Consider the following 22,791-nt stretch of genomic DNA (forward strand, 5'->3'; position numbering starts at 1 on the left):
GACCATTAGTTGTCTCCCAATAACTATTTTTATTATCTTTCTTAGAAAAAACTCCCTATTTTAAAGGACATGTGGCCATTCAACTTAAAGATGATCTCAATCGCAGTTAGGTGTGGCCAAGTGATTAGATTCTATCTAGATGTATGAAAGTCGAAATGATGTGTGCATCTTTGCAGAAAATCCAATATCTTCTTTTTATTTATTTTTTTAGAAGGAATCCAAATTATTCATATAGTTCTTCTTTAAGTTCCATAAATATGGAATGCTTCACAAATTTGCATGTCATCCTTGCACAGGGAACACACTAATCTCCATATTGTTCCAATTTTAATATATGTGCCATCAAAGAAAGCACCGATGTCTTCTTCTTGGCTGTAATTTGTACATAATGGCTTGAGTAACAATAGCTATCTTGAACTGTGAGGTGATCTGGGACTGGAACTCACACAAAGGTTAAACAACAAGATAAAAGTTTGAATTTTGACAACATAGAACATCTTATACTGAGTACCTCTGGACTTGAATGTGAAAGAGAAATATACGTTAATATTTTTACGCCTCTTTTTTATTTTCTTGTTTCTTGCAATTGAACCTGATCCTATATAGCACAGTCCTGTGTTAACTTATTCCAATTACTGACACAGATAATGAGGAATGATTCAGGAATTGGCTATAAACTTAATTTTATTTATTCTATACAGAACACCTAAAATTTTTTATTGCAGTAGGGGTACTAAAAAGAAACAGTATTTTAAAACAAATTTGATTCTGGAATCAGAAAGTGTTAATGATTGTATCATATACTAAAAATATACTACATACCATTGAATTATATACTTTAAAGGGTGAATTTTTATGGCATGTAAGTTATATCTCAATAAAACTGTTATTTAAAAAATGCATGTTAAATTGAATTATCCAATAAAAGTATTAAATGTTTAATTTTTAATTAAATAAGCTTTGAATTTAATTAAAGCCACCATGTTTGAGGGATATCAGAATTATTTATTATACACATATCTGAAATATAAAACTTTTAACATTAATCCAGTTGCTCTAATTTGTGACTATTCTGATATCCCCCTTTAAGTTTGCTTCTATCTTATTATTATTCATTTCAAGATTCAGGTTTTGCATTACTTTGGAGAGCATGTTATCATCTTTTTTGTCTCCTGAAGCAGCCCCTTTGTTGACAGTTTCTTCTGTTACAATGAAAAACTGTTCAGTTGGTTGAAGAATGCTTACTCCATAGCCATTGTTGCTATAAATATGATTATTAGTCATCTTCAATTTTGGTGCTGGAAGAACCTGTTAAATTATGCAAGAAATTAGTTTTTCAATAATTTTTATAAAAATAAAATATGAACTAATGAACATATCGTTGAACACTGCTCTAGAACTTATTCTTGGGATAACAGCTTTCTTGAAAACAACTGAAACTATCTCAGTTTTGAACAAGTGCTATTTTCCTCACATTCATTAAACGTAATATTAACTATAAAAATGTTTGATGAAAAATGTTTCAAGTTTTCCATTTATTATTTTTTAATTTATTTATTAATTAAAAAATAAGAACAAACAAAAACATTAACATATCATATCCATTTATTTTTATTAATGGTATGTGATATTGAGAAAACAAAATGGCTTGCTAAGGAAAGGTTAGCACTTAACTAGTGTTCTTTATAATAAATTCTTCTTTGAAGAGGAACATTTATGTCCAGACGTGGCCACCATAAGATCTAAAAGAGTGTTTTTGGCAAAGGGAACAACAAAGGTCCTGGAACAAGAATGAAGCTGGTAAATTCATGGAACTCAAAGCCCATGTAGTGAGATACAATGTAGAAGAAGAGAAGTGGGAGAAGATGAGGTTGGAGTAGAAGGCAAGTGCCAGATCTTGCCATATTTCATAAAACAGGCTTATTAAACGTTAATGTATATGAAAATTACTTGAAGATCTTGTTAAACATTAGATTCTGATTCAGTTGGTCTGGGATAAAACTTGAGATTCTGCATTTCTGACAGCCAGAGGAAGCCAATGCTATTGGTCTGTGGATCACACTTTGAATAACAGTTATGATTCTTGTGATAGTTAGATTCAGTTGTTAACTTGGCCAGGTGAAGGCACCTAGTTCTGTTGCTGTGGACATGATCCAATGGTACGTGAACCTCATCTGTTGCTGATTACATCTGCAGCCAGCTAGGAGGCGTGCCTGCTGCAGTGAATGATGTTTGACTTAATTGGCTGGTGCTTAAATGAGAGAGCACAACATAGCACAGCACAAGCAGCTCAGCATACCTCATCTCAGCACTCGCAGCTCAGCCCAGGCCTTTGGAGATGGAGAAAGAAATCACCCTGGGGAAAGTTGTTGGAACCCAGAGGCCTGGAGAGAAGGCCAGCAGAGACCATCCTGTGCCTTCCCACGTAAGAAAGAACCTCAGTGGAAAGTTGGCTGCCTTTCCTCTGAAGAACTAACAAAATAAATCCCCTGTTATTAAAAGTCGATCTATCTCTTGTGTGTTGCATTCCAGCAGCTAGCAAACTAGAACAGTTCTCAAAATGTGATTTTGGCCAGAAAGCAGTATCAGCATCATGTAGGAATATACTAGAAATGCAAATTCTCAGGCTCTACTCTGACCTATTGAATCAGGAACTAAACGTGGGTCTCCCAAGTGATTCTGATTCATGCTAAAGTTAGAGAGCCACTGAAAAATTAGGAAATACTTACAAGCAGAAAAAATAGTGTTTTAAGACTAATCAGGGATTTAAAAATTGCCCCCATGATACTTCAATTTACCATTTGGACCTTATTTTCAACCAATTACCTGGTTTAGTTATCAAAATCATGCTAGGTTAAGGTGATGATTCTTCTAGTATTATATAATACATTTTCTGCCTTTATGTAGTGTACAGTCTACTTGTGGAGATAAAATTCATAAAACCATAAGGAATTTCCATGTAACTAGAATTCTAGGGAAAAACTTTATTAACTATACAAGCCTAGGGAGGGTCCCAGAAAGGTAATATAGAAGCAGAAAGGGAGAGAAAGGCATTTAACCTATAAATTATTAATGTTTTAATTGGTTAGCTTAAATCATTTTATGCAAATTTGAGGATTAGACTTAAAATGTTTCTTAATGTGTTTATTATTCTCTTTTAATTTGTTCTACTTTTCAAAGTGTATTACATGAGCAAAACTTATCCACTTTCTCATGTTTAAAGTAATTTGCGAAGAATTTAAGTTCAAATCATTAAATTTGACTAAACTTGTTTCCCATCAGCCATTGTTTTAACCATATTTTAATTCTTATTTGTACTATTGCTCTTTTCCACATCAATGATAATATTTTTAAGATTTTTCATTGGACATGAAATTCTAAACAAGAAAGGAATGTAAAGACTAAATTTTAAGAGTTAAGCTAATATTTCATTACATATTTTAATATATATTTATAATTTTTATAAGAATTCTATGTGCAGAAATGTGAATATACCTTCATATTAACTCCACCTAAAGTGCTTTTTGAACTGTCACTGGTTCTGAGGTTATTACAGTGATGAATTTCATTCCTTTCCAAAATGGCTATGCTCCCAGGATATAATTCAACACCAGCACCCTATAAATTAAAAACAAATAAAATATTTATAAAACAAAAGTACATTTCCAAAAGTTTCTTTAGACTTGAAAGTTGTATTCTATGTGCAATCTAAACACTTACATTACATGAAAATGCATAATAATGCACTCAACAATTTTAGAGATGATATTAAAAAATGTTGGAAGCCAAATATTATCTGTGCGACAAAATCATTGGGCCTAGATGGAAGGTTGGGGCCATGCAGTCTACGACCCTGCTCTCCACCTCAACGGATTCTCTAAAGGTGAGTACAAAACCTCTTCATTCGTACCCACTCTATTTCCTCATTTTAATGGAAATTAAGAAAAAATATCCTATAAAAGTCTTATTTTCCTACTTCCTTTAATCATTTTTTTCTTCTTCAATGTTTCAGTCCTTTAATGACCTTTTGATTGCTACCTGAAGACTCAAGTTTTCTATGCCCTGATTATTCAGAAACTGTCAGAAGTAATCACAACACCTTATAGCAATGTTTAGTAACCTATAAGTATTTATTTATTTTTTACTAAACCATCAAGTAATTGACCTATGGTCCATTTTATAGCTCCTGATTCCTAGGTTTATTTTTTAATCACAATGCTAAATAACTCTTTCATTTGGACTTAGGCACTCAATTTTCTAAGTGTACTAGGATATCCTTTCTACCAGTTTCAAAGTTTAATTCTAATGCCATTCAAAGATGAAGAAATTGTTACCCTTTGTTTGCATATTAAGATCATTCTAAGTTGGTAACTATAGTCATATAAAATTGTAGTTTTTGTAGAATGAAATACCTGGGCACCAGTAATTTCACAGTCTGTAATTGTCAAAGCAGCCCCTGTAAGAACACACACTCCTGTTCCTTCACATTTTAATATACAGTTTTCTAGAGTCATATGACCAGACTCTACCACCACAATACCATCAACCGTCCCTTGCTGTATCAAAGATAGATGCATTAGTTTCACATTGTCAGCTTTGGACACCACAAAACTGTCATGAGAAGGTTCGGAAGTTATCATAATTTCCTCTTTCCTCCCAACTCCTGTCATAAGGACAAAAAATACATAATTAAATGAGCAATATCAAATTTTAAAGCCCTGTAGTCACTCAATAATACTTGCTACTACTTATGAATTTTCCTTTCACACATTTGTAATAAGTAATATATTACTTAATTGTTAACTAGACAATTATAAGGTAAACTTTGTCCTTATTTTGATGCCATGATGGAAAAAATATTTTATTACCAATCTAAATTTTCTCCGGTATTTATTAAACATACTTATTCTACTTCACATTTCCAGAAATTTTATAATCAGCAGTCATCTACAAAATATCTAAGATATAAGAAGTATCATTAATATACAATTTAGTTTCAAACCCTAATTTAAAAAGACTGGCAGAGACTTTTTTTTTTTTTAATATATATATATATATATTTTTTTTTTTTTACATGGGCAGACACCGGGAATCAAACCTGGGTCTCTGGCATGGCAGGCGAGAACTCTGCCTGCTGAGCCACCCCGGCCTGCCCCTGGCAGAGACTCTTGAATTAACTTAGAATATTAATGTAATCATACCCATAAGTTTGCTCTAGAATAGTCAAAGCAATCATCTAAACTTAACATCTACACAGAATTAAGGGATTGGATGTTCAAGGTTACAAACAAATTTTTTAAACTACAAATATGATACTTATTATCCATATTGTTCAACAAAATACTGATAGGTAATTTTCAAAATTTAGTGAAAACTTTCCTTGATTTTTGGATAGGTAAAATTTAGGTCACATATTCTTTTCTTTTGGCCAGACAATGGGAATACACCTACTTCAAAGTAAAAGGACAGAATTAAAGTTAATATGGTCAATCTAAAAGAAATTTAGTAAACTCTGCTATTCTTCTCCCACTTTAGAAAGTTTGCATGTGAATTAGCTTTTTAAGAAAATGCTGAGCATATTTAATACAGACTTACATCTGGGTTTTCCTGGTAAGGTCATATGAAGATCAATGGTAATAAATGAGGAAAAAGTGTTTTGGTTAAAGCATAGATGTCTTACAAATAAGACATGGAAAAAGTGCATGAAGGATTTTTATGGGAGATAAATTGTTCTAATTTCTGATAATTTCATTAGAAATGCAATTTTTCCAGTATACATTGCTATAAAAAGACTGAAAAGATGCCCTGCTAACCCTTTATAATGATATCATCAGTCAATAAAGCAAGGTTTGCAGCTTGATATTCTCCTGGAAAAATAACTACTGTATCTCCGCTGTAACAACTATCCAAAGCCAAATCCAAATCATCATGCTGTTGAAGAAGTGTGTCTGAAGATAAGTCCTTTACCTGAAAAGAAGAAATAAAACAGGGCACCTTCAACAATAAGTTGAACTGAAAATTGTCATTTTAATCAGTTATTTATTGGTGATATGTGCTTTTCCCAAAGACTTAATATAGAGAGTTTATGTTCATTGAAAGCTCAAAGTATTAGTCCATCAGTTAAGGTGTAATATGAGATGTTCTTTCTTTATGAACACTAATAATTATACAGTTATTAAATATTGGGTATAAACTATGTACCAGAAGTTGTATTTGGAGTTTTACATATTACCTCCTGTTCCTCACAACAGTTCTTTGAGGTAAAGTACTATTATCCCCATTATAAGGTTAAGGAATTTGAAGTGCAGGGAGATTAAATTATTTGCACAAGGACACAGAGTTAATAGGAAGAGAAGCTTCCACACATTATCTGTGTGATGTCAGACCTCACATTATGCAATAACTACTTTGCTTAATTCAAATTGACCCTCTAATTTTGGTGAATCAGCAAAATTTTATACTTTAATGTTCTGGAACTAAAAACAATGGGCACCAATGAATTTGCACTGGTAATAGAAAAGGGAAAAGAACTTCATTATTAGTATTATGAAGGGTGAAGGACTTTAAAAGTAAGGCTTGGAAACTGAAAATATATTCTGAAAAAAAAGCCTGCTCCATTTTTATCCCAATGGAAATGGTATTATCACTCATGTATATATTTTTTGTTATAAATGTGTTACTTGTTATAAAAATACAGAAAAAGCAAGCAAGCATAAAAAAGGAAAAATGAACCTATATACTTTTACCAAAATATAATCTGTTGATATATTCATTCCAGTCTTTTTTCCATACATATATTCATTTATTCACATACCAATATATCACTTCATATACTGTATAGAGTTTTGAATTCTGATTTATTTCATGATTAATCACATTTCCCATGTATTTAAATGTTATTTCAAAGCCCCATTTTAATGGTTGCATAATAGTGCATCATATGGGGCCACGGTGGCTCAGCAGGCAGGAATGCTTGCCTGCAATGCCAGAGGACCCAGATTCGATTCCCAGTGCCTGCCCATGTTAAAAGAAAATAGTGCATCATATGAATATCATAATTTATATTGCTATTTTCTTATGCTTATTTATTTAAGAAGTTTACAATTTTTCACTATTATGAAAATATTATGAGTAAATCCTTATGCACATCTTTAGTTATTTAGGATAAGTTACTAGGCAGGGAATTATTGAGTCAAAAGGCTTATAAAACATTTTAAACCTCTTCAATACAAGCCAAATTGTCCCTGAGAAATGTTTAACCAATTAACACTTGGTTTGAGAATACACATTACACTGCAAACTCATCAACATAGGGAATTTATAATTCTAAAAATATTTGTCATTTAATAGGCAAAAATCCTCACTGTGCCTCATTTTAATTTGCATTCCTTTGTTAAGTGAGAGTGAATGGTTTTTCCATTACATATGTGAAATTTATCATCCTCACTAAGTAAGCACATCCAGAAATTAATTTGTGCTGGCTTTTCATATTACATACTCCAAATACTTTTCAGGCAGGTATTACAAGGATTACCTTTATTATAAATAAATAGCTTTGTAAGAAGTCTGGAGCTTTCCTCATATATATTTTTCTTATTCACTGAAATAGGATATATAGAAAGGAAAAGAAAATTTGATGGAGGAAGATAATGAATTTAATTTTGGTGCCTGTTAATTTGAGCTGCCAGTGGAGGAGTTAAGGAGAACTATTCAGTAGCCTATAGATATAAGGGTCTAGAATATAGGACCAAAATCTGGTTAGACATAGAGATCTTGAAGTTAATTTACATTTATGATAATTCAAGCATCAGAATGGATAAGGTTAGCTACAAAAATGTGTAAAGAAAGCAGGGAAAGATAACAGTCTATGACAGAACGCTGAACAACAACATTTAAAGGACAGGCCCAAAACAAAAAGAAGAGCTTGCAAAGAAAGGGTAAAGAGTGATCAAAAAAGATAAATGACAATTCAAAAGACTAAAAAGTTATGGAAGGAGGACGTAGTTGATAGTGCCAAATCAATTATTGAGAGATTAAACCAGATGGTAATCCCATAATTGTACATGCTGAATTTACCCACAGGGAGTTCCCACATAAACATGAGAATATTTTCAGTGGCTGGAGGTAGAAGCCAGATCAAAATGGGTAGAGTCATGAATGTGAAAGAAGTAGAGTCAAGAACAGGAAAATATTTCAAATTTTGCTCTGTGTGGGAAGAGATAAGAGATATGGTATTTAGGGTAGCTAGTGTTTTATAATTTAAGATAGAAAAGAATTGAGCATATCTCAATGTATACAGGAAGTAGAGAATGAGAGCTTAATGATATAAGAAGTTAAACCACAGAAATGACAAGAGTAGGGAGATAAATCAGTCCCTCCAATGAAGCAATATTAAATTGGCCAAAACTGAGAGCATCAACTTTTCCAGAACTCAGGAATCTAATCAAACTAACTTAGAACAACCAGAAGAAATTATTAATGAAGAATGAAAGTGAAAAAATTTGGTAAGAAAGTATTGTGACATTTTTGCTTACCTTGGCAGTGGTTTGGCAGTGACTGAGACATTTCTGGTGAGTCTTGCTGGTGCCAGGGAGGACCACTTAGACATTGTTCTTAAAAACTGTGATTGTGATGGTGTGTTTTCACCTGACCCCAAGTGACTGGCACAGAGACTGACCTTTCTCTCCCTCAGGCTGAAGCAGCTTTCCAAGTAGCATCTGACCAAAGCATTTAAAGACATACACTATCCACAGCCACCTGGGGCAAGGTGCATTTAGACCCAAGCAGCATTTAGACCCAAAAGCATTGGGAGGGTGGAGACTAAAGAGGAAGTTTCTTTGGGTGATCATGGCTTTGAAGGGCTACTGCATTCTGAGGAATCTGGAGTGCAGCACACATGCCCAAGACCAGACATGTGCTCAGAAAATGACCAGAGCAAACACTAAGCTTGTACATCTGGCTGACTTTTGGATTCTGTGCAAGTAGTAGGTGAAGGCTAAGGCAGAGTTGTGGGAAACCAGGGTTAGAGCTGAGTCTGCCCTAGCTCAGTGACAAATGGAAAAGACTGGAATTTTTTTTCTTTTTGACTCCAGATGTTTAAGGAAATCTTCTGTCAGGTCACAGGTTGACTGCTGAGATAACAGGACAGAGACTTCAGTAACCATGCATGACAAAACACACAATCTTTGTAAAAAATAGTTTGGAAAAGTCATTAAATCAATGGATAACTGTAGCACTCAACAATAAACAATAACAAACCATGGGGCAGAGAATGAACCCGATTTCCAGAGTTGCCACAAAATAATGTCGTTTTCAACAAAAATTATAAGACATACAAAGGAACAGAAACATATGGCCCAGTCAATAGAAAAAACGAAATGGACAGAAACTGTCTCTGAAGAAGCTCAAATATTTCACTTACTAGATGTATTACTAAGGGTTCTCTAGAGAAATAGAACCAACAGGAGATATTTGTAAATAGGAGGTTTATAAAAATGTCTCACACAACAGTGGGGATGCAAGAGTCCAAAATCTGTAGGGCAAGCCGTGAGGCTGGCAACTCCGATGAAAGGTTTCAATGAACTCCAAAGGAGAGATTGGTGGCTGAAGAAGTAAAAATTCTCCCTTCCCCCTTAAAAATCTTCAACTGATTGGATCAAACCCAACTGACTGGGTTATCTTGTTTGTAGAAGACACACTCTTAGTTGATTGTAGATGTAATCAGCCACAGATACAATCAACTGACTGATGATTTAATAAACCAGCCTTCTGGTTTATCAACAGCCACAAAATATCCTTGCAATTAAGGGTTAGGCCAGTGCTTGCCTAACCAGACAACTGGACACCATCACCTGGCCTAATCATTAAACAATACAAAAACTTTTAACCAACTGTCTTAAGTATACTCAAAGAACTAAAGAGAACTGTGCAGGTTTGAAACTGTTATGTACCCCAGAAAAAAACATGTTCTTTTCATCCTAATCCAATCTTGTGGGGCAGACTTATTGTTGAGGGTGGGTCTTTTCTATTACATTGTTTCCATGGAGATGCGGCACACAGAATTGTGGATGTGGCCTTTTGATTAGATTATTTGCATGGATTCTGACCCCTGCCCATTCAAGGTTTGTATTAATTAGTGTCCTGGAATCTCAGAGAGAGAGAGAAAGAGAGAGAAGAGGAGATCTGATATGGAGAGCTGACATCTAGATGGAGATATTTGGAGATGCTTGGAAAATCAACATGGAGAGCAGAAAAATGAAACCAAGACACAGACCTTTGGAGAGGCTAAGAGATGAAATCCAGAGTTTGCCCCAGAGAAGCTAAGTGAGGGCCCACAGTAAAGCTCAGAGCAGAGACCACTGAAACTAGGAGAAAGCACTGAAACCCAGGAGCAAGGGGCCAGCAGACATCGCCATGTGCCTTCCCATGTGTGTTAGTCTGCAAGCTGCTGGAACATGATATACCAGAACTGGAATGGGATTTAAAAGGGGGAATTTTAATAAGCTACAAGTTTACAGTTCTAAGGCAATGAAAATACCCAAATTAAGGCACCAACAAGAGGTGACCTAAATTCAAGGAAGGTCCATGAGTTAGGAACGCCTTTGTCAGCTGGGTAATCATGTGGCTGGTGTTTGCCTCTCGAGGTCCTGCTGGGTTCCAAGCATCTCCAAACATCCATGTCTCTGTTCTCCACATGTCCACATTGTGTTAGCTCTGCTGTCAAGTTTCTGTCAACTCTGAGGCTTCTGTCATTTCTCTAGGCTCTGTCTGCTCTGAGCTTTCTCCAAAATGTTCTCCTCTTTTAAAGGATTCCAGTAAGCTAATCAAGACCCATCTGGAATGGGTGAAGTCACATCTCCAGCTAATCAAAGTTAACACACACATTTCCCTGGAGAAAATCTAATCAAAAGATTCCAACCTAGGGCAATGCGATGGTGGCTCAGTGGCAGAATTCTTGCCTGCCATGCTGGAGACTTGGTTTTGATTCCCAGTGCCTGCCCATGTAAAAAAAAAAAGATTTCCAACCTATGGTTGCTCCCACAAGATTAGATCAGGATTAAAACATGGATTTTTTTAGGGTACATTCAAACGGGCACACAATGTGACAGAGAAACTCTGGAAGTGATTGGCCTTTCTAAAGTGAAGGTATACTCTTGTTAATACCTTAATTTGGACATTTTCATCATCTTAGAACAGTAAATTTGTAATTTAATAAATCCCCTTTATAAAAGTCAAACCATTTCTGATGTATTGCATGACAGCAAACCAAAACAGGAACCATGAACAGAGACCAAAAGGAAACCCAGAAAATAATGTATGAACAAATATAGAAAATATAGAGATGGAAATTATAAAAAGGAAACAAATAGAAAGTCTAACTAGTGCTGAAAAGATAATAGCTGAATTTTAAAACGTAATTAGAGATGGGTTCAGCAGCAGATTTGAGTGGGTGAAAAGAAAGAATCCATGAAGTTGAAGATAGGATGTTTAAAATGATTCAGTCTAGGGAGCAGAAAAAAGTGAGAATGAAAAAAAAAATGAACAAAATCTACGGGTCCTGTGGGATGTGTTTGTCAGAGTTCTCCAGAAAAACAGAACCAACAGGATATACATATATATATATACACACATACACACATATATACATATATATGTGTGTGTAAATATATATGTAAATATTATAAGATTTATTATTTATTATGGAAATTGGGCAGGCCACAAGTTGGGGACTCCAATGAAGGATTCAGTGAATTGCCAGGAGAAGCTGGCTTGCTGAAGTAGAGACAGAAATCCGCTTTCTGACTGCTGAAATCATCAGTTCTTCCTTTAAGTTCTGCAACTGATTGGGTGAGACTTCTATCATTGCTGAAGGCAATCTCCTTTGTTGATTGTAGATGTGATCAGTCATAGATGCAATGAACTGACCAATGATTAAATCCAGGAAATACCCTCATAGTAACAATCAGACCTATGCTTACTTGACCAAACAAGTGGACGTCATAAACAACGCTGACACATAAAATTAACCATCACAGTGCATCCTTTGCCAATTTATCATCCATGTTAATTTACCACCCCTGCGCATTTCCTTAAACTATACCTAATCTCTAAATAAAAACAATAATAGTCATACTTTTGCCTAACATAATTCAACTGTCCTATGTAGAACTGGAAGCACATTAACCCTTTCTCCAGAAAAGGATGCTAGTCCTTGAGTAATATTCACTTTTATATATGATATCTAGTAACTTAAAAATTATGATGTAAAGTTAATACAACTCATGTTATATATAAGGGGATAACAAAGGGGAAAAAATAAAGTTATTTGCTTTATGTATATATACAAACACATTCTTAAGAAAACAAGGAAGAAATATACATAACTATTATAGTTGTTTCTGCAACTGGTCATGAGTATATAGTTCATATTTTAACCACATTCTCCCCCTATTTGTTCCATATTCCCTTTATCCTCAGCAAGCACCTCAGCTAGTCTTGGTTCTTTGCCTGTTGGGGTGACCCAAACCTTCATTCCTGGAGAATCTCGGCCATTAGAAATCCTGCCTGGATTGGTTTGTTGCAGTTTTCCACTAACTTTAATTAGGGCATGGTAAAATTAAGAAATACTCAAGGGATCTCCTGTATTCCAGGCAATCTCTTCTTTACCTCCATTGTGTAGTAGCAGGCCTATTTCCTCTTGAAAATCAGGATCAATCACCCCAGCCAGTATAGTAACTCTCTTTTTTGCCTGTCGATTCACAGGCACAGCAGCCCAAAGTGGCCAGGTGGCAGTCTTCACTTCCATTTCAATAGAATCATTGTTGTATTTCCAGTTAGAAGCACTCCTCCTTTTGGAATTAAGACCAACAGACCAGAAGAGCTTAAGGTCATGGAGACAAGAGGCAAAATTATTTCTAGTGGACTAGATGTAATAGTGAGTGATGCCACTCCCATTTCCACCCCTTGATTCCTGGGTCAATGAATCCTGGGTATGGGAGAAACAGCACAATAGATTTGATGTAGATTTAGAACATAAACAGCCTCCTGCAAGATATTGCTACCCACTTGAATCCATAGTTGAGTCTTCAAAAGGCTATTCCACCATTCTATGACTCCAGCTGCTCCAGGATGTTGGGGAAAACGGTAAGACCATGTGCCCATCCCCAGACTTCATTTGCTATGAATTGGATTCCTTGATCAGAAGCAACATTGTGTGGAATATCATAGTGAGGATAAGGCATTCTGTAAGTCCATGGATGGTAGTTTTAACAAAAGCACTGCATTCTGAGAAACAAATCTATATCTGGAATATGCATCTATTCTAATAAGAACGAAACACTGCCCCTTTCATGATGGAAGTGGTCCAATGTAACCAACTTGCCACTAGGGAGAAGGCTGATAACCTCAAGGGTGGTGCCATATCAGGAACTGAGTTTGGTTTCTCCTGTTGGAAGATTGGGCACTCAGTAGTGACTATGACCAGGTCTGACTTGGTGAGTAAAAGTCCTTGTTACTGAGCCCGTGAATGACCTCCATCCCTACCACAATAACTACTGTGGTTTGAAGCTGTATGTACCTCAGAAAAACATATTCTTAAATTTAATCTCCATTGCTGTGCATGTGAACCCACTGTAAATAGGACATTTTGGTGAAGTTACTTCGGTTAAGGTGTGACCACCTCAATGAGGATGGGTCTTAATCCTATTACTGGAATCCTTTATAAGAGAATGAAATTCAGGCACAGAGAGAAAGCCACTGGAAGCAAGAAGCTAAAATGGAACCTAGAAGAGAAGGAAGACATCAGGAGATGCCACCATGTGCCTTGCTATGTAATAAAGGAATCAAGGATCAATAGCAGCCAGCCCCAGAATGCCATACTCCTCAGGGAGAAGGCACACTGTAATGATTCCTTGATTTGAGCATTCACTCAGCCTCAGAACTGTGAATCGATAAATTCCCATTGTTTAAACCTATCCACTGCACAGTATTTGCTTGAGCAAACAAAGGAAACTAAAACAGATTTTGGTACCCCCAAAATTGGGTCTTGCTATTGCATATACCAAAAATGTGGGAAAGGTTTTGGGTTTGTTTAATGGGTAGAAGCTGGAAGAATTGTGAGGCACTTTAAAGAAAAGACCTAGATTGCTTTCAAGAGACTGCTGGTAGAAATATGGGTGATAAAGGTCCTTCCAATGAGGCCACAGAAGGAAGTGATGAATGTGTTATTGAAAACCGGGAAAAGGTGATCTTGTTTTAAAGTGGCAGAGAACTTGGAAAAATTGAGTTCTTATGTGCATGTTATCATAACTTGAAGGTGATAAATTTGGATATTTAGCTAAGGTGATTTGAAAGCTAAATGTGGAAAGTGCAGCCTGGTTTCTCCTTGCAGCCTATAGTAAAATGTGAGAGGAAAGGGATAAACTGAACTTCTGGACATAAAGAAACCAGAAATTGATAATTAGGAAATTCTGAGTTTCTGGAAATGAGTCCTCAGAGAATAGTGCTCCATGTGAGGGTTTAACTGAACATGGATCCAGTCAGCCATTTCAGTGAAAATCAAGATTAGAAATGCAATTATCTAAGAAGGCTCTGTTGAAAGTTCTATTGTCTGATGGTTTGGACCGCTGTGGATAACATGTAAAATAGACAAACTTTTGTGAGATCTACATGAATGGAACCACTGTCAGCCTGGACTAAAAGGAACGGAGAAGGGTCAAGTTGAAGGAAAAGGCATTGCAGAATTATGAAAGCTGAGGTCTGGATTGAAGACATCATGGGCCCAAGAGTGAGCCCACCAAAGTGTGTGGAAAGGATGAGTCAGCCCCAGTGCTTGGAGAGAGTGGGCCTTCTGCCCCATTGTTCAGGAAGCTGCTGCCATCCTAGTGTTCTGAGAGGGTGGAGCCTATGCCCCATCATTCATGGAGAGCCTGGCCACCATTCAGATGCTTGGAGAGGGTGGAGTCTTATTCAGGGAGAGCATAACCACTATGTAAGCACTTGGAAGAGGTGGGGATGCTGCTTCTTCAGGCCCAGAGGACAAAATATCATTCCATAGATGACTCTCAGACCTTGAAATCTAATAGAGTACACCCTGCTGGATTTCAGAATTGTTTGGGACTCATGACCCTGTTTTTCTTTCAATTTCTCCCTTTAGGAATAGGAATATTTATCCTATGCCTCTCCATTGTATATGAGAAACAGAAAACTTGTTCTCTAGGTTTCACAGGTCCAATACAGAGAGGAACTGCCCCACAAGAAAGATCACACACATAATTGGTTTTGATAAGACTTTGTAATAAGCATTGTTTCTGAAATGATTTAAGGCTTTTGGGATATTGTTATGGAATGAATGTATTTTATACGTGGAAAGAATCTGTCTTTTTGGGGTCCAGATGGTAGAGTGTGGTGATTTAAAGCTGTATGTACCCCAGGAAAACATGTTCTTAAATTTAATCCATCCCTGTGGATGTGAACCCATTATAGGTAGAACCTTGTGATGAGGTTACTTCAGTTAAGGTGTGACCCACCTCAATCAGTATGAGTCTTAAGCCTATTACTGGACTCTTTTATAAGAAAATGAAATTCAGACAGAGAGAGAAAGTCACAGGGAGCAAGATGCTGAAACAGAACCCAGAAGAGAAAGAAGAGGCCAGGAGATGCCACCATGTGCCTCACCATGTGACAGAGGGACCAAAGATTGACAGCAGCCAGCCCCAGAATGCCACAGTCCATAGGGAGAAAACATGACCTTGATGTGGATATTTTCCCAGCCTCAACTGTGAGCAAGTAAACTTCCCATTGTCTAAGCTGAACCATTTCATGATATTTGTTTGAGCACCCTAGGAAGCTAAAATAACCACTTTGCTTATGAGCCCATTGGGCAATGACAAGAGTGGCTGAGAAAAGAGGCTTAATGGTATTGATAAAACAGGTCATCCTATTAAAAATGATCACTAAAATCCTTCACTACTGAAGTCACCCTCTGGTGAGCATTCACATGGGACATAAATGCCTTCATGTTTTTTGCCACATACCTCTCCCCCAGTCCTCTTTATCACCAATTTTTCAATCACATACCTTCCAAGTCTCTGACCATCCAGTTAAACCATTGGCCATAGCTCATGAATCAGTATACAAATGCACGACTGGCCATTTCTTCTTCTAAGCAAACTGAACCAGGTATACTGCTTAAAGCTCTGCCCACTGGGAAGACTTCCCATTTACCACTGTTTTTCAGGAATTTCATGAAAAAGGGCTGTAGTGCTCCTCCAGCTGTCCACTTATAGGTGATGCCTGTATATTGTGCAGAACCATCTGTAAACCAGGCCCAAGTTTTCTCTTCCTCAGTGAACTGATTGTAGGGGACTCCTCAAGAGGCCATAGCTGTAGGCTAGGAAAATGAAAGTATTGTGGCAGGAGTAGGGGTCCTGGATGTGCTGATTTCAAAGTGTTGGGTACCTCAGAAAAGCTATGTCTTTTAATCCTGATTCAATATTGTAGGGTGGAAACCTTTGATTAGATTGATTCCATGGAGATTGACCCCCTGAATTGTGAGCGTGACCTTTTGATTAGATTATTTCCACGGTGATGTGGCATGTTAATTGTGTGTGTGGCCTTTTTATTAGATTAGATGTGACTCCACCCATTCGAGGCTGGTCTTGATTACTTTACTAGAGTCCTTTAAAAGGGGAAACATTTTTGAGAAACCTGCAATGCAGACGCTTGGAGAACAGTTGCTTCAGAGCTGACAGAGATCCAGACATTTGAAGATGCTTGGAGTGCTGACAGAGAGAGAGCAGATACCTAGATACAGATGTTTGGAGATGCAGAACCCAGTAGATGTTGCCATGTGTCTTCCCTTGAGCCTTTCCAGGAGATGCTAAGCAAGCCAGAACCTAGAGATTTGCCCCAGAGGAGCTACATTAAGACACACAGATGCTTAGAGAGGAAACCACTGGCATCAGAAGTGGGAAGCATCAGAATTAGGGACAAGGACCAGCAGATGCCAGTCATGTGCCTTCTCATGTGACAGACATTGGCCTTTCTTGAGTCAAGGTATCTTTCCCTGGATGCCTTAGTTTGGGCATTTTTATGGCCTTAGAACTGTAAGTTTGTAACTTAATTCCCTTTTTAAAAGCCATTCCATTTCTAGTACATTGCATTCTGGCAGCATTTTGATAAACCAAAACAATGGGTATTTCGGTCTTTTCCTTATGTGCCTTCAGGACCTGCTCAAGCCGAATCTCATATACACCACCTCCATTTGATGATGGAGTGCTGCAGTGCAAGACCAACTTTGTGTTTTGATGGATCAAACGCCACCAAGTCCATGATGGACAAAATTCAGGTCTCATGGTAACTTGGTGGTCAGTGGTTAGTATTTGCTCTCTGCCAAGGCCCAGTAGCAGACCAAAAGCTGTTTCTTAAAAGGAGAGTAGATATCTGTGGAGGATGGTAAGACTTTGCTCCAAAATCATAAGATTCTGTGCTGTGATTTTCCTACAGGAACCTGTCAAAGACTCCAGACAACATCTTTATTTTCCATTGAAACTTCCAGCATTATTGGATCTTCTGGATCATTTGGCCCAAGTGACAGAGCTGCTTGTACCCTGCACCTATTACAAAGCCCCCTCTTGTTCTTGCCTCCACTCAAAACTAACAGTGCTTTAGGTCACTTAGTAAATGGGCAAGAGTAGCAAACACAAATGAGAAATACATTGCCTCCAAAATCCAAAAAGGCCAACTAGGCATTGTGCCTCTCTCTTCGTTGGGAGAGGCCAGATGCAACAACTTATCCTTCACATTAGAAGGGATATCACAACATGCCCCACACCACTGGATGCCTAGAAATTTGTCTGAGGGGGAAGGCCCCTAAATTTCTGTTGGATTTATCTCCTACATTTTGACAAACAAATGCCTTACCAATAAGTCTAGAACAGTTGCTACTTCTTGCTCACTAGATCCAGTCAGCACAACACCATCAACATAATAGATTAGTGCGATGTCTTGTGGGAGGGAAAGATGAGCAAGGTCCCTGTCAACTAGATTATAATATAGGGCTGGAGAATTGCTATACCTCTGAGGTAGGATGGTGGAGGTGTATTGCTGGTTTTGACACTTGAAAGAATGCTGTTTCTGGTGGTCTTCTAACAGATATTGAGGGAAAAAAAGCATTTGCCAAATCAATAGTTGCATACCAGGTAGCAGGGGAAGTCTTGATTTACTCAAGTAATGACACCACATCTGGAACGGCAGCTGCAATTGGAGTCAGCATTTGGCTTAGGTTTCTGAGAATTCAATGTTGTCCTCCAAGTTTCATCTATTTGCTGCACATGCCAAATACGAGAGTTGAATGGGATATCGTGGTATAATCACTACTCATGCATCCTTTGAGACCCTGATGGTGGCACTAATCTCTACAATCCTTCCAGGAATATGGTATTGCTTTTGATGAAATATTTTGCTAGGTAGAGATAACTCTAGTGGTTTCCACTTGGCTTTTCCTACCATAGTAGCCCTTACTTTACAAGTCAGATAACCAATGTTTCTGTATTGGTTGCTATTCCAATTATGCTTTCTCGAACTGTGTAAATAAGCACAGAAGGGGTTCAGGGACCCACTGAGTCCACCAGACTCATTGTGATATGGGCCTAAGCTAAAACCCCATTGATCACCTGATATCCATAAGCCCCTATTGTGGCTGGAGAACCACAGTGATGTTTTGGGTCTTCTAAAATCAACGCAGTTCAAAGTCAGAGTCTAATAATCCCCTAAATGTCTGATTATTTCCTTTCCCCTAATGCACAAACCTTGGCAAAATGCCATCAATCCCTTTGGAGAAAGCTAAGAGGAGACTATCAATATAAAATTTTGGCAATATAGCAGGATCCTTCTCCAAGGGGACCAGGGTTTCCCTTCATTCAAGAAGTTCTGGGCCTGTAAACTGTCTCAAATTCGGGAACTGAATGAGAGTCTGTGATTGTTTTTATAACTCAAGTTAGACTTTTGTCCACTTGACCTAGAACTCTTCTGCTTATACAGATCAAGTAAAAATTTATTAGACTGCCCATCTGTTTCCCTTCTAGATACCCCATGATCAACTAGTCAACATCATAGGTCTCGGTGAGTCAGACTTTTCTGATTACTGTTTTACTCTGCTGTCCATTATGGTAGCCAAGCCCACGTTACCTTTGGCAATTAAGTGTTGCCACTCAGCTCCTGCCAATCAGGGATTCAAACATCCCCATTTTGTTTAAAGATCCAAGTTCAGTGGCAGCAATTTCCAGAGAATTAGCTGACCTACAGATAAGAGTGATCATAGAGCTCTTCAGGGATGTCAGAGGTGCTCTCACAAATTTCTTCCTCACAGTCTTGGTGAAAAATGTGTCCTCTGGACATTCCTGTGGTGGGTGAACAGGTTTTGCATGATATATCCATTCTAACATTCTATCTCTTTAAGTCTTTGGATCTCCTCATCTACATTATACCAGGGCAGTTCTGGCATTTCAACTTCAGATAATGTAGGCCACCTTTTGGTTCATGCTTCAGCTAACCACCTACCAAACTGTTAGACCCTTTTCGAATTCCTCGAGCTACAATATTGAATCCAGAATTTCTGCTTAATGGGCCCATAGCAATAAATCAGTCTGCCCAACTTTATGTTCCTTTTCCTTCTGCCATTATCCCACACTTTCAATATCCACTTTCATACATATTCCTCTTATTTCAGTCTATAAAAACTGGAAAAAAAAATCATGCAGTTTGTTCTAGTTTGCTAGCTGCCAGAATGCAATATACCAGAAACAGAATAGCTTTTAAAAGGGGGAGTTTAATAACTTGCAAGTTTACAGTTCTAAGGCTGAGAAAATGTCCCAATTAAAACAAGTCTATAGAAATGTCCAATCAAAGGCATCCAGGGGAATATGCCTTGCTCCAAGAAGGCTGATGAAGTCTAGGGTTTCTTTCTCAGCTGAGAAGGCACATGGTGAACACAGTCAGGGTTTCTCCCTTGGCTGGAAGGGTACATGGCCTTCATCTGCTAGCTTGCTCTCCTGGCCTCCTGTTTCATAAGATCCCAGGGAGGTGCTTTCCTTCTTCATCTCCAAAGGTTGCTGGCTGGTGGATTCTCTGCTTCTCATGGCTATGTTGTTCTTCTTTGCTCTCTCAGAATCTCCCTTTTTCTCCGAAATGTTTCCTCTTTTATAGAATTCCAGTAAATTAATCAAGACCCATCCAAATGATTGGAGACACGTTTCCATCTAATCCAGCAGAATCTAGGGTTTCAGTAGCCTCTCTATTACCATCAGCCCATATGTCCCCATTACAATTTTCAGGACCCCATTCCTTCTGAATCAATGCCCTCACTTTAACAGCTCACAGCCTGCAAGGTTGGGAATTCAATTTATGTTGTAATTTAGCCTCTTGAACAGTGAGACTCTGGGTCTGGTTTTCAGAAATCTCAAGTCTGGTTCTACAAGAAATAAGAATTTCTTTCATGGCACACATAGAAACTTTCATGACCTCCATACAGTGTTTGAGCTGGGATTTTGAAGCCTTAACTCATTTCTTTCTTTAACAATAGCATCCAAAATATTTACAAACAAGAAGCCAATATTATTATACATTTTAACTCTACAAATCTCTTTTAAGATACCAAATACACTGTCACTCAGAGCCTTGTCTCTTATAAGTATTTGAGTAGCAGTACCCAGTGGCAATATTTTACTTATGTCTATGGCTAATTCACACCTGGGCTGAAAACAAAAAAAAATGAGAGAGAAATATGACAAAACCAAACATGGTCCTTTGAAAAGGTAATAAAATTAATAAACTTCTAACCAAGGGGAAAAGAGGGAAGACACAAATTACTAAAAAGAAAGAAAGGCCATCACAACTGATTCTAAGGACAGTAAAAGAATTAAAAAATTATAAACAACTCTATGTCTCAAAATTTGATGACTTAGATGAAATGGACCAATCCTGGAGAGACACAATGTACCAAAACTCTCACGTGAGAAAAAATAGATAATCTGAATAGGGCTTGTACTGGTTTTAAACTGTTACATACCCCAGAAAGGCCATGTTCTTCTAATCCAGTCATATGGATACAGACCTATTGTGGGTGGGACCTTTTGAAAAGGTTGGTTCCATGGAGATATAACTCACCCAATTGTGGGTGAGGCCTTTTGATTTGATTGTTTCCATGGAGATGTAACCCACCAAATTCAAGGTGGATTTTAATCTTTTTACCATGGTCCTCTATGAAGAGAATAAAAGGTAGAATATATAGAGAGAGCTCAGAACTGATACAGAGAGCAGAAAAATGAAACCAAGTGAAAGACACTTGGAGACATAAAATGCCCGAGAGATGCTAAACTAAGAGATGAAGAGGACATAGGGACACACAGGAGCTGAGATAGCTGTTTTGGAGACCAACCTAGACAGGACGTGCCAGCAGACATTGCCAAGTGTCTTCCCATGTATGGTAGTTAGATTTAGGTGTCAACTTGGCCAGGTAGAAGGTGCTTAGTTCTGTTGCTGTGGACATGAACCACTGGCATGTGAAGCTCATTTGTTGCTGTTGCATCTGCAGTCGGCTAGGGGGAGTGCGTGCTGCAATGAATGATGTTTGATTTAACTGGTTGGATGTTTAAATGAGAGAGCTCAACACAGCACAGCCCTAGCAGCTCAGCATGCCTCATCTCAGCACTTGCAGCTCAGACCAGACCTTTGGAGACACAGAAAGGAATCACCCTGGGGAAAACTGTTGGAACTCAGAGGCCTGGAGAGAAAGCCAGCAGAGATTGCCTTGTGCCTTCCCACGTGAGAGAGAACCTCAGATGAAAGTTAGCTGCCTTTCCTCTGAAGAACTGTATGTTTTTAACTAAATAAATCCTTTTTTATTAAAAGTCAATCCATCTCTGGTGTGTTGCATACTGGCAGCTTTGGCAGACTAGAACCATGTGACAGAAAATCCTGAACATAATTGGCCTTTCTTGAGTGAAGCTATCCTCTTTTGATCCCTTAATTCAGACATGTTCATGGGCTTAGAACTGTAAATTTGTAACTTAATAAATCCCCTTTGTAAAAGCCAATCCATTTCTGGTATATTGCATTCAAGCAGTCCTAGCAAACTGAACAGGGTTATATTTTTTATATTAATTGAATCAGCAATTAATAGTTTTCCAAAACAGAAAGCACCAGGTCCTCATGGTTTCATTGGTGAATTCTACCAAACATTTCAATAAGAAATGATACCAATTGTCTATAATATCTTCCAGAAAATAGAAGCAGAGGGAACATTTCCTAACTCGACACGTAAGGCCAGTATTACCTTAACCAAAAACTAGAAAAAGACATTACAAGAAGGAAAACTATAGAACAACATCTGCTATGAACATAGATGTAAAATTCCTTAGCAAAATATTGGTAAATCAAATCCAACTATGAACTTTAGTACATTGTTTGTGGGAATGTATAATGATGCAGCTGTTGTGGAAAACTTAGTGGTTCCTCAAAATATTAACCACAGAACTACCGTACGACCTGACAATCCCATTCCTAGGTATATACACAAAATAAAAGAAAGCAGTATTTGGATAGATGTCTGTACATCAATGTTCATAGTGGCATTGTTCACAGTGACCAAAAGGTGGAAACAACTCAAAGATCCATCATCAGATGAATGAATATGTGGTATATACATATAATGGAATATTATTCAGCCCTAAAAGGGAATAAAAGGCATAAGTCAGAGAGAGTTCAGAGTCAAACAGAAAGCAAGAAGATGAA

The 22,791-nt window shown here is 37.5% G+C and overlaps 1 protein-coding gene and 1 non-coding gene across 4 annotated transcripts in view; both read right to left on the reverse strand.

The window, feature by feature from the left end:
- SHCBP1L (SHC binding and spindle associated 1 like) overlaps positions 1 to 22,791 on the reverse strand; it is a 67,497-nt gene continuing 44,706 nt past the window's right edge. The window contains exons 7-11 of one of the 3 annotated variants that reach the window (XM_077157195.1): positions 5,814 to 5,967; positions 4,413 to 4,663; positions 3,496 to 3,618; positions 1,141 to 1,308; positions 1 to 435 (exon numbers count right to left, since the gene is read on the reverse strand). In XM_077157195.1, coding sequence (XP_077013310.1) covers positions 343 to 435; positions 1,141 to 1,308; positions 3,496 to 3,618; positions 4,413 to 4,663; positions 5,814 to 5,967 — 789 coding nt within the window. In that variant the 3' untranslated portion in view covers positions 1 to 342. Of the gene's footprint in view, positions 436 to 504; positions 1,309 to 1,652; positions 1,781 to 3,495; positions 3,619 to 4,412; positions 4,664 to 5,813; positions 5,968 to 22,791 lie in introns of those variants that run through there. The other 2 variants (XM_077157196.1, XM_077157197.1) reach the window with 2 other exon arrangements.
- Positions 252 to 355, reverse strand: LOC143681902 (U6 spliceosomal RNA). Its single transcript, XR_013174949.1, has one exon. It is a non-coding gene; the product is annotated as a U6 spliceosomal RNA (small nuclear RNA).

This window comes from Tamandua tetradactyla, chromosome 4 (genome assembly GCF_023851605.1).
Source record: "Tamandua tetradactyla isolate mTamTet1 chromosome 4, mTamTet1.pri, whole genome shotgun sequence".
Classification (NCBI taxonomy): domain Eukaryota; kingdom Metazoa; phylum Chordata; class Mammalia; order Pilosa; family Myrmecophagidae; genus Tamandua; species Tamandua tetradactyla.